Source organism: Dioscorea cayenensis, chromosome 9 (genome assembly GCF_009730915.1).
Source record: "Dioscorea cayenensis subsp. rotundata cultivar TDr96_F1 chromosome 9, TDr96_F1_v2_PseudoChromosome.rev07_lg8_w22 25.fasta, whole genome shotgun sequence".
Taxonomy (NCBI): domain Eukaryota; kingdom Viridiplantae; phylum Streptophyta; class Magnoliopsida; order Dioscoreales; family Dioscoreaceae; genus Dioscorea; species Dioscorea cayenensis.
The window spans coordinates 23,794,627-23,806,903 of NC_052479.1; the positions used below are offsets into that span (position 1 = coordinate 23,794,627).

A 12,277-nucleotide genomic window follows, 5' to 3' on the forward strand; every position below is an offset into this window, starting at 1 on the left:
AGTAAATCAAATCAAAGGGGAAAGGGGACGCTCCGCTACCTCTAGATTCACCCTCTCAACCTTCTCTAATCTAGCTTTGTCTAACCCTCATGGCGTGTCACCCATCCACAAAGGTTACCAATATAGATTCTCAACCCTAGTGTCACTCTAAGGGAGAAATCATTCAACAAGCATTCAAGATTGAAACTCAATTAAAACATCAATTAGGGAAAGCATAATAAAAGGTTTAAAGAAATAATAGCATCCTAGGGTTAACAAATCCAAGTACCCACTAGGGGGTTTAGCTCTCTATGGAGCTAGTTACAATCAACAATGAAATCGAATGTAAAAATAAGTAATCCATAGAAAAACCACCTCGATGTTCATGTCGGTGGTCTTATGGAGTAGTTGTGTCTTCGCCAAGGGTTCCCTTGTTCGGCCAAGGACACACCTTACCAGATCTATGTCGACGAAAGCTTCCCCAATAACCTTCTTCAAAGTGAATCACGATATTGAGTCCTTCAAACCATTCCTAAGACATGCCAAAAGCCTATCGAAACCCTAGTTGACGGCCTTCCAAACGATGGAGAAAAGTGGAAGAGATGAGGTGAAAAAGATCCCCAAAATCGGGCTGACTCGTAGCTTAAATAGGGCTGGAATCGGGCATCCACACACCTCTGTGGATGTTTCCCATGGACCTGTGGAATTTCCACATGGGCGTGGGGAATTTCCACATGCCCGTGTGGATTCTCTGGAAATCTCATTTTCGGCCGACTATGAATAGTAACTACTACAGTAGTTGGCCAGAACACTCCCAATTCCACACTCTTTATCGAGGCTACATAAACGGGTACACATTTATGCTGTAGATCGCACGTCTTCTTCAATCAAAAGCTTCATTGGTGGAGATCTTGTCATCGATGCACAAGTCGGAATATGCAAATGTGACTGCCTTTGTGACCCTCTAATCCATTGTAGTGACTTGAATTCATGGAGGTTGGCACACATTCACATATCTTAGAGTCCTACTTGTGTCTTCATGTTTATTCCTTCCAAGATTCCACCAAACAATGCGATTACGATCTACTTTTGGCTTCTTTTCTCAATACTTAGCTTCACAACCCTATATGCATGAAAGTAACACAAATGCACAAGTATTAGCGCTAAAACCTGATAAAAGAAATGCTCATCATAAGGAAAGAACACTTCGCATTCTTATCAAACAAGCACTTATCAATCACTAATCATGCCAATCTAATATGCAAGTGGGGCTTTTGCACCAGCAATTACAAGCATGAAGCGACATAGGAGATTCTCAAGCAAAACTCAAAGCCAGTTAATAGATGGAGATCAAAAATAAATAGTCTTCATGTTCATGGTCCAAGGCACTTGATGCGTTGTCCACAAGTATACAGGTCACACACAAGTAATACAGTGGTAACCCGTAAGGGGTAGGGTTATCGAACCACAGAGATTGGACTACTAGTACTAGTTGATCTTCTAATGTCTAACAAGATCACAATTTCAGGGTAAAGATACTTAAAAGAGGAATGGATGACAGATAAGGGCTGCAATTGAACTAGGTGAGAAACAAAGAGATAGATCAGTGCCCCTAGACTAATCCCCTGGAGAAATGTGTATGGACTTGCTTCTAATGCCTACCAGGTACATCCTAAGATCCTTGCGTGTGCTCAAGAGCAATGGTGCATCTATGGTTCTCAAATACACCAAGTTTTGCTAAGATTACTGTGGGTTTCGTACACGTCAAGTTTTGCAATCACACAAGGCAGCCACAACTATGATAATCTACACACCAAGTTTTACCTAAGTAACTGTGCAAATTAAACACATCAAGTTATGCAACACAAGATTAAATATAAGAAACCAATAGAACTCCGTAGACATTAAACGCAAGTAAATCAACATATCACACAAACATTTAAGTTCATAGATCCAGGGAACCAGAGAATGGTTAGCCCCTCGTAGTTGTACAGATCAATACAATGCTAAGGAAAACTAAAAGAATAAGAAGCCATGAAAGACTCCCCTCTTTGCTTCTCAGCCACTCCGACGGTGCTCCCGTGAAGTCCTATCGGCCAAGCTCTGCTCCACTCAAGATCTGCACCATAGCTTCAGTCTAACCCCAGAAATGTGAAAGGGGAGAGCTTGGCAGCTGCCCCTAAGAAGAAGGAAAGAAGAATGCCCAAAAGAAATAACCTAGATATGGCTTAAAAAGGGTTTTTTTGGCTCAACACGCCCTAAGCACGGGCGCGCTTAGGCCGTGCTTTCGAAAGTAGGAGTGTGCTTTTTCAATTTCTCCAAGCCAGTGAAAATCGGAGGGGGAAATACGGGTGTGCTTCGGCCCGTGCTCAACTTGAGCACGTCGGTGAAAGGAGTATCAAAATCGTGCTTTTTCTCCAACCCGTGCTACAATGATTTGCTAAAGTAAATGCTATAGTGGCTCAACTACAATATTTTTGCTACAATGCCAGTGCCATAGATAATCAGTGGGAGAAGCACAGCCATGCTCAGACAGTGCTTCACCTGTAACACTGTGTTTTGACCTTTTTCACATTGTAATCATGCTGAATCCTATTCTTTAACACATGAACCTATTTTCCTATGTAATTCAACAATAATACCCATAGTAGAATTGAATCACAAAAAAACATTAAAAAATAACAAGAAAAATACATAAAAGAGGCATGAAAATATCTATATGAAATGCACTCATCAGCACCAATGAAGGTTTAGCCTCGCACAGTATAAAGAATTCTAATTCAATCTAATACAAGAGAAAAAAAAATGAAAGCATTATGGAAACTCCCTCAAACTTCTTCAAATGGATGATGATGGGGACTCCTTGTTTAGAGATGCCAATGCCATCGATCTTGAACACAGAGGGACAAAGAAAGGATGTCAAGTTACCCTTGATTGGCTACCTTCAATCTCTTATTGATGCCCTAGCCATCAATAAAGATCTCACCAAAAATTCTCCAAATAAATCATACCTATTGGGCTTTATACTACTAGATAAAAGATGGTGCATGCCCATGCTTGAGATATGTTTGGCCCTTGCTGATTTCTGGCTACACTCAAGACTCGATTCCATGTAAAAAAATTTGGCATCCAGAGGTTTGTAAGGACATGGAGCACACCCATAATTAAGGAGCATGGTCTTGTTCTTGGCACTAGACCCTTGCTAGGGCCATACGTTTTCAATTTTTCATTTCCAGTGGTTTGCACGTCCAGAAAACACTCATGCTGAGGTTGTGTGTTTTTCTCTAGAATTGTGATTTTGTGCTTGTTTTGCTCAAAATCTCATCAGTTTTATTCTTTTTTTCCCAAAGCCTATTTATTTGTACACTTAAGCACAAAATACCAATCATAGCACTAAAATAAAGAAAATCTCATAAGAAGACAATCAAAGTGTATGAATTTATAACACAAAATGCAAGCATTTTATGCACTCATAAGCATTGGTTTTTGTTTACTAAAAATACACAGTCCATAGCTATGTAGCTTGCGCAAGAGTAGCGTCTGAAAGTAGAAAGATGGCAATTTCTAATATATAGTGTTTCATACATAAACATCACACACAAGGAGAGCTAAACCCCAAGAATCACCTATGCTTGATTAAGGATGAGGACTTCTTGAGTGATGAGATCTGGAATGTAATGTGAGATGGAAATAGTCTCTTAGGAATGGTAGCAACCTATTGTGGTTATGCCGAAAAACTCCCATTCCAAGGTGTATGTTAGAGGACAAGACAAGAGATAGAGGTAGGCAAACAAGGCACGGAGGAGTTCTTCAAATTAAGTTGGTGCAATTCTACTAGTACTTGGCAATCAAAGCTTAGGAGGACAATGTTCATAGGATATCATGGAGGATGATGTGTTAGCATCTAATTGAAGCATTGGTAGTGGAGATTGAAGCTTAGATGCAGGGAAGAGATTTGATTATCTGAAGAGTAGCAGAAATCATTTACTTTATTGTGTTTGAATGTGAAGTGTGTTCAGTAAGTTTTGTTTAAATTAGATTGGTTTGTGTTTAAAATACTATTATGGTGGTTAAGAGAAGGAAGGAAGCTTGAGGAGAAAATCTGAATAGGAAAATGAAGGGCTAAGATTGGTTGATTTTATCAAGGGATATATAGTTCCAGGCAGGCTGAGTTATTGAGTTGAGTTAGTGGAGTAAGTTGACAGGTTGCTGCAGGATTATGCCATGCTTCATATGATGTTTTCCACTGAGTTTTTCAGCCTTAAGTGTTTGTTCTTTGGCTGAAATAACAAGATGCTTTGATAGTAAAAACTTGACTGTTTTTTTCTTAATTTTTCTCTAGTTTTTTTTTTTTGTTGTTTGTTCTTCCCTACTTCTCAGGTTTGACATCATTGGTATCAAAGCTTTTGTGTGGCATGTTGGGTGTATATTTGTTGTGATGAATTTTGTATTTCTTTGTTGGTTGTGTAAGGAGTGAAGAAGCTTAAGCAGTTTGTTGTGTGTATAAAGGAGTTTATCAAATTAACAAAAGATGGCATCTGGTTCTGGTACATCTGAGTCCTCACAAACTTTGTTGCCATTGTTTAAAGGAGATGGATATGAGAGATGTAGTGTCAAGATGATAACACTCTTTTAAAGCCAAGATTTGTGGTCAGTTGTATAGCAAGGGTCTCTTATAGAAGGTACAGATGCTCAGAATAAGGAGAGTAAGAAGGAAGATGCTAGAGCATTGTATTTAATTTAGCAAGCTGTTGAGGAGTCTATATTTGACAGAATTGTAAGATTCAAGACTTCAAAAGAGGCTTGGGATCATATATTGTCAGAATTTCATGGTTCTTCAAGGATAGTAACAACGAAGAGACATACTCTCAGACAAAAGTTTGAGTTCTTCAAATGCGAGAGAATGAAGGAGTGCAACAATATGTTTCAAGAGTTATTGTTTTGGTGAATCAAATTAAAGGACTTGGTTATGATTTGGAAGAAAAAGAAGTTGTTGCTAAGGTGATGAGAAGTGTGATACCTAAGTTTGATAATGTGATTACATCTATTAAGGAAGCCAGAGATGTTGATAAGCTCACATTAAGTGAATTGAGTGGGAGTTTACAAGATTATGAGACAAGGTTTAACAGATTCATTGATATGCTAGCTGATGATAGAGCTTTTTTCACATGAAGGGAGAGACCTCAGGTTTTGGTGGTTCAGGTAGTAGCGGTAACGCTGTTTCAAGATCTTATGGTAAAGGTAAAGGTTTTCCAAGAGCAAGGGGTAGATTTATGAGGGGAAGGGGCATAAAATTTGGTGATGGCAGAGGCAGAGGTTATGGTAAAGGTAATGGAAATTATCAAAGGCAATATGATGAACAACAATTTTATTCTTGTCCTAGAAATGTTGGTGGTCAAAGATAAGGTGGAAGGTAGTATGGAGGTCAAAAATCAGGTGGTCGAAATTATCAAAATGTGCAATGATTTAATTATGGCAAGTTTGCTCATATGAAGTCTCATTGCTTGGCTCAAGACAGGAATTTTGACAAAGGCTCAAGCTCTAGGAGTGATCAAAGTTCAAATTAGGTTGGAAGTCTATTCATGGTACATGAGGGAATGCAAATTAATCATACTAAAATTTGGTTATTAAATAGTGGGGCTTCTAATCATATGACTACTAGAAAGAATTTGTTTCATAAGATAGATGAGTCAATGATGTATACAGTAAAATTAGGTGATGACAAGGAGGTGGACATGATGGGAGAAGAAAATTAATTCATTATGGAAGTTTGTTCCAAGCTTAGCTCATAATTTGTTAAGTATCGAACAATTGACTACATGTAGGTATAATGTTGTATTTGGAGAGTGTTATATAAAAAATGCTCATCCTGGTGATTTGTTACTGACAGTGCAGAGGAACTACAATAATCTACATCCTATTTTGCAGAAAAGGATATATATTCCAGTTACAAAGAAAGTAATTATTAGCAGATATGTGAATTTTGCAGAAAATGAGACATGGAATTAGAGTAATAATGAAGATGGTGTAAAAAGAATTATACTTGATGGGTTATTAAAGAATTCTGGTTCTGTTACAGTCATTGAAGAGATGCAGGAAATAATTTAGGTACAGATTCTGCAGGGAATTCTAGTGGTAGTAGTACTGTATTACCAGTATCACCAATGAAAGGTAGTAGGTCAACAGTTGATGAGTCACCAGTACAGAAGGTTAGATTCTTTAGAGAAGTGTATGAAAGTTGTTCATTTGCCCTCACAGTGCCTGATCTAATAACATATGAAGAGCCACATGAATCAAAAATTTGGCAAAGGCTATGGCAGCAGAAATGGAATCAATTCATAAGTATGGAACTTGGGAGTTGAGTGTATTACCACTTGACAAAAAAATGATTGAGTTAAATGGGTTTATAAAACAAAGTATAAACCCACAGGAGAAGTAGAGAAATTCAAAGCAAGATTGGTCGCTAAGGGTTATGCATAGGAGTATGAAGTAGATTATGAAGAGGTGTTTTCACCGGTAGCAAGGATGGATACAATAAGAATGTTAAAACAACATTTATAAATGGAAAGATTGAGGAAGAGGTTATGTGGCACAACGAAAGGGTTTTTGAGATTCCTAGAAAAGAAAAATTCATGTATAAATTGATAAAAGCACTATATGGTTTAAAGCAAGCCCCAAAGGCTTGGTATGGGAGATTAGATGCTTGGTTTCAGTCTCAGGGATTTAAAAGAAGTGTGATTAAGCATACTTTGTATAGAAGAGCTAAGGAAAATGGTGAGCAGTTAATAGTGTGTGTATATAATTTTGATTTGGTGTATATGGGCTCATCCTTAAAGTTGATTATTGAATTCTGTCAGGCTATGAAAGGGGAGTTTGAAATGAATGATCTTGGCATAATGTCTTATTTATTGGGGTTGGAAATTAAGCAAGATCTGTCTGGTATATATGTTTCACAGGAAAAAAAAATATGTGGAGGATTTATTAAAAGCTCATAATATGCAGAATTGCAAGCCTGTGCCTGTGCCTTTAACTCAAAGTGCAAAATTGCAGTTATTTGAGAAATCTGAAGTAGTTGATGCAACACATTATAGAAGGTTGATTGGAAATTTATTGTACTTAACTCACTCAAGACCAGATATTATATTTGTCGTGAGTGTTTTGTCAAGATTTATGAGTCAGCCCAACAAGTTTCATTTAGGAACACTAAAGCATGTTCTTAAGTATATTTCTGGTATAATTGAGTTTGGTATTCATTTAGTGATTGGGGTAGAAATTTGATTGATAAAAAAAGTACTTTAGGAGCTGTGTTTAGTCTTGGTTCAGGAGCAATATGTTGGCACTCTAAAAAATAGGATGTGGTTGTTTTATCTACAATGAAGCTGAATATTATGCTCTGGGAGCAACTTGCTATCGGCCATTTGGGTAAAACAAACTTTACAGAGTGATAATTGAAGAACCAATCAGTATTAATTGTGATAGCAAAGCATGCATATCTATTGCTAAGAATTCTGTGTTACACAACAGAACAAAGCATATAGATTTAAAATATCATTTTGTCAGAGATTTGGTTCAGAATCAAGAAATTTAATAATGTTTCTACAAATCAAAGGAGCCATTGGCTGAGATTTTCACCCATTGCCTTAATGTTCAAAAGTTTGGTAATTTGAGAAATCAGCTTGGTGTATGCAAGCTTCAATCAAAGGAAAAGAGTGTTAGCATCTAATTGAAGCAATGGTAGTGGAGATTAAAGCTGAGATGCAGGGAGGAGATTTGATTGTCTGAAGAGTAGCAGAAATCATTTACTATACTGTGTTTGAATGTGAAGTATGTTCTATGAGTTTTGTTTAAATTAGATTGGTTTGTCTTTAAAAGACAGTTATGGTGGTTAAGAGTAGGAGGGAAGCTTGAGGAGAAAATCTGAATAGAAAATGAAGGGCTGAGATTAGTTGATCTTATCAAGGGTATAAGTTCTAGGCTAAGTTACTGAGTTGAGTTAGTGAAGTAAGTTGACACGTTGGTGCAGGATTATACCACATTTCATATGATGTTTTTCACTGAGTTTTTCAGCCTTTATGCTATGTTTGGATTGAGGGTCGACAAGGGAAAGTAAAGTAAAGGGAGGGTTTTGGAGGGTCCGACTGAGCCCTTCCTCGTTTATATAGATGATGTTTGTAATTTAACAACGAGAAAGGAAAGGTTAACTCTGACCCTCCGAAACCCCACTTTTTCTCCACCGAGGGATTGAGAACCTCCTAAAAAATTTCAAAATATATTAAAATACCTTAATACCTTTAATTTTTTAAATTAATTACATAACTTCACTTCATAAGTTTCTTCTTTCACTTTTTTCAATCTAATTTTATTTTAATCGAGTATTCACATGACACCCATCGCAAATTCTTGTTTTCATGTATTTTTTTTACTTTTATATTAATTTAATTATTTTATATTTTAGTAGACCTAATCAAGCATATGTCCATTGTGATGATGTAAATAGCAATATTTTTTTGTCCTATACAAGACAATAATGTATGATATGTTTCCAAAAGAAAATAAATTGTAGGATTTGAGGAGCGAAATCAAAGTATAAAACCAAAATCAAAATAATAATGATAATTGTAATAATTTTAATATTTATTAAAAAAAATTACTTAAAGTGTGATTTTATTTGAGATATTTATAATGCATGTGTACAAGTAAAAATAAGTAATTTTTTATTTAATTGGTAAATCATAGTATTATATATATCATTTCTCTTCCCTTTTTTAACCAAACAAAGTTTATCAGAAAACTATTTTTTCCTTTTCCTCCTTAAAATTTGTATATTTCAAATAAAGGTTAGAACCTTTTTTTTCTTTTCCCTTACTTCCCTTTCTAATTTTAAATCCAAAAATACTATGTAAGTGTTTATTCTTTGACTGGAATAACAAGAAGCTTTGATTGTAAAAACTTGACTGTTTTTTCTTAGTTTGTTTTTGTTTTTGTTTTTGTTTTGTTTTTGCTGTTTGTTCTTCCTTGCTTCTCATGTTTGACATCATGATGTGGCTATGCTGGGGTGGCCATTGCTCATTTAAGCCAGAGGAGTATGACGCACGCCTTCAATCTGCCACAAGTTCTACCAAGGAGTGCTTTCATCTCTGACATCCATGTGTGTGTGCACGCTCTTTTTCCCTCTCCTATCTAATCATTTTTTTCTAAAATTAGTGCGTATTCACATTTGTAACTTTTATACATTTTTTATTTGTGTTAATGTTTATTTGTGTAAATGTTAAAGAAAATGTAGAATCAAGTTCAATAAGACAATATAAGTTCAATAGGACAATACACATTGCACGTGCATGTTATTTATAAACTAACAAATATATTTATTGATTAAGAAATTTATAAGGTATACTTATAATTCATAGTTCTAATAATTTAGATATTGAATCCTTAACTGTTTTCTCTTCCATCCACAATTTGGGAGACAGACACAATTCTCCACACAGTTCCTTATCAACATAAATGCTTCAGAGGAATAGAACTAATACTTTCTACCAACACTCAAATCTCTCTTTTCCCAAACTATAGTTCTGAGCCACAATGAGCTTTCACCCACTTTCAACTAGCTCTAAGCCAAACATGACAGAGCCCAATTCTTAAATTTCAAAGGCATACAACTTATTTCAAACAAATTAAGATCCAAGGTAGTGGTAAAGCCAACAATAAATTCCCTAGTTTAACGTCACAATAACTTTGTTGAGGTTATCTCCATCAAATAATATCAAACATATCCTCACCTGCATTAGTATTTTTTCTTGTCAAAGGCACACCTACATTAGTATTAATCTTATAATTCCACCCTGTGTTAGCCACCTTTCCAAGTCCCCACAAGATTTGTTCAAACACAAAAGCCCTTCCAAATCTCCACAGATGGATATGTCCAAGAATCCTAATGCTAGGTTCTAAGATTTGTTCAAGCCAAAGCACTCCTCCCCTATCACAAAATCTTTTCCACTTTTTGACAAGAGGAACTGATGTACTCGGGGTCCCCGCTAAACCGCCAAAGACGCGCACAAGTCTCGGAATAAAAGTGGGAGCGGGCCTGCAGCATATAGGGCGCTGGACCACCCCAGACACAAACACCGCTCACATCTCTCAGAAATGTACCCTCAGGCGAGAATCGAACTCTCACCACTCCGTGAAGAGCTTTATCGGTGACTCGTATACCAATAGACGATTTGGTCGTTGGTAATCTTTTCCACTTTAATTTCATCATTTGGTAGTGATATTAGCACACCATTGGAGCACTCAAAATCTTCCATTCATCAACTGGTTGGGATAAGGGGCTGCTTTTGGTAGATCTGGACTTGCCTATATAAATTGCTTATTCCAATTTGTACACCACCCTTATTTAGGTACAGTCAAACTAAATGACTAATTTTAAGGTATACATGCATTCAAAAGCATATTTGATGGTTGATTGACCAAAACTCCTATGGAAGATGTATATATTAGTTGATGACACACTGTCAGATTTGACTGCCCAACACCCTATATATCAAAAGCCCAACCATGCATGATGCTCTCCATGGTTTCTTCCATCATGAAATGGAATCACAATCTAAGAACACATATAACATATATGATTGTTCAGCCTCATATTATTAACTGAAGACCAGAAGAATCCAAAGTACTACTCTTACTGCAACCTTGGTTTCTTCTTTCAAATAATACTTTTTGGCTTTATATTGTCTCACACAAGCTAACATTAAAAATAAAATAAAACCCAAACCAAATTCATACATCAACTTCAAATTATAATGTTCAAAACTTGAAGGTAATTAAGATCTCCATATGGAGGCCATCAGATTTAATTAAGTCATAATCCTACACTTCAAGAGACTCACACTCAGATACTTGATGAACTTGACCAATCTCACACTGCAATCTCTTCTTGCTCTGAAGTGGAACACCAAAGAGCTTCACAGTAGTGTTCTCCTTCTCCTTTTCCTTCTCATCAACACCCAACTCTATAATCTTTCCAGGCCTTTGGTGATGATGATGATGATGATGATGATGATCAGGAGGTGGCACTGGCCTCACATGGTTCTGAATGAAATAAATGATATCATTGTAGAGTTTCTTCATATGAGTGAGCTCTGATAACAAAAGAGAGTTACTTCTTCTAAGTCTTTGGTTGTCTTCAGATAGAGCTGAGAGCACATCAGCATCTCTTGTGGAAATTGGTTGTGGAGGCTCCATCCAACTTCTTGTAACTTCCATGCAGTGAAAAGTTGCTGGTGGCTGTGGAGTGTCATGATGATAGTACTGTTGTTGATGACTGATCTGTGGAGTTCTCCTCCTGTGAATCTCAGTCAGCAAGTGCTTCTCTCCTCTCCTAAAAAACTCATTTGCAAACTCCCACCTATCTGCCACCACCTTTCTAAAACCCTACATAAGAAACACAAAACTTTATAAATATATGATGATACGAAGATGATGATGATGATGATGATGAAGAAGAAGAAGAAGAAGAAGAAGAAGGAAAAGAAGATTGGTTACATAAGTGTTGAGTTGCCTGACAAAACTTGAGAAGTTGTTGTGTTTGAAGTAGTTGGGGAGGAGATCTCTGGCAAACTCAGGTGGTCTCCAAACAACAAAAGTGGACTCATCTTCTCCCCAAGAGACAATGTGATTAGTTGAAGGATCATCAACTAGTTGATAAGTTTTTGTGAGGAATGGTGCTGGTACTGACTTGTTGGAGGAGTCCATTGAGGTCACCATGTCTCCACCTCTCTCCACCATGAAAGCCATGGTCGACACCCAAGAAGATGAACAGCAACAAATGACTTATACTTCTTCTCCTCCTCTCTCACTCTCAATTAAATAAGAGAACTCACTCTCTCTACTCTCTCTCCTCTAGTGAACTGTTTCTGGACATTGGTTTTGTCTATATCTTCCAAACATATGCTACATTTATTGATTATAAATGATGTTAGATTATTGCTTTCTATATATATTAATATTTATATCTGTATCTATATTTGACTAATTCTTTTATATATAGTGATTTTAATTTCTACTTTTAGTAATTTCCTCTGATATAACCTCACTCTCATAGATGACTCTAAATAATCTACTTATATTTATGTTTGAGATTTAAAGTTAGGATTTATCTCTAGTTGGATTTTATTTAAATATCATGCCACAATCGGTCGAAAATAATAAAAAGAATCATCCTGTCATTAATTAAAGAATTAAGTTCATAACTTCATATAAGGTTTATATAAAATCGATCATCATAAATTTTTTTTTT

At 36.3% G+C, this 12,277-nt stretch overlaps 1 protein-coding gene across 1 annotated transcript; it reads right to left on the reverse strand.

The window, feature by feature from the left end:
- Nucleotides 1-10,761: 10,761 nt before the first annotated feature.
- LOC120268784 (heat stress transcription factor B-4b-like) lies at nucleotides 10,762-11,919 on the reverse strand. The gene is made up of 2 exons (XM_039276058.1): nucleotides 11,524-11,919; nucleotides 10,762-11,412 (listed from the first exon to the last, which is right to left on the reverse strand). Exons 1-2 carry the CDS (start codon nucleotides 11,773-11,775, stop codon nucleotides 10,849-10,851), a joined length of 816 nt encoding a protein of 271 aa, XP_039131992.1. The 5' UTR covers nucleotides 11,776-11,919; the 3' UTR covers nucleotides 10,762-10,848.
- Between the last annotated feature and the right edge of the window lie 358 nt (nucleotides 11,920-12,277).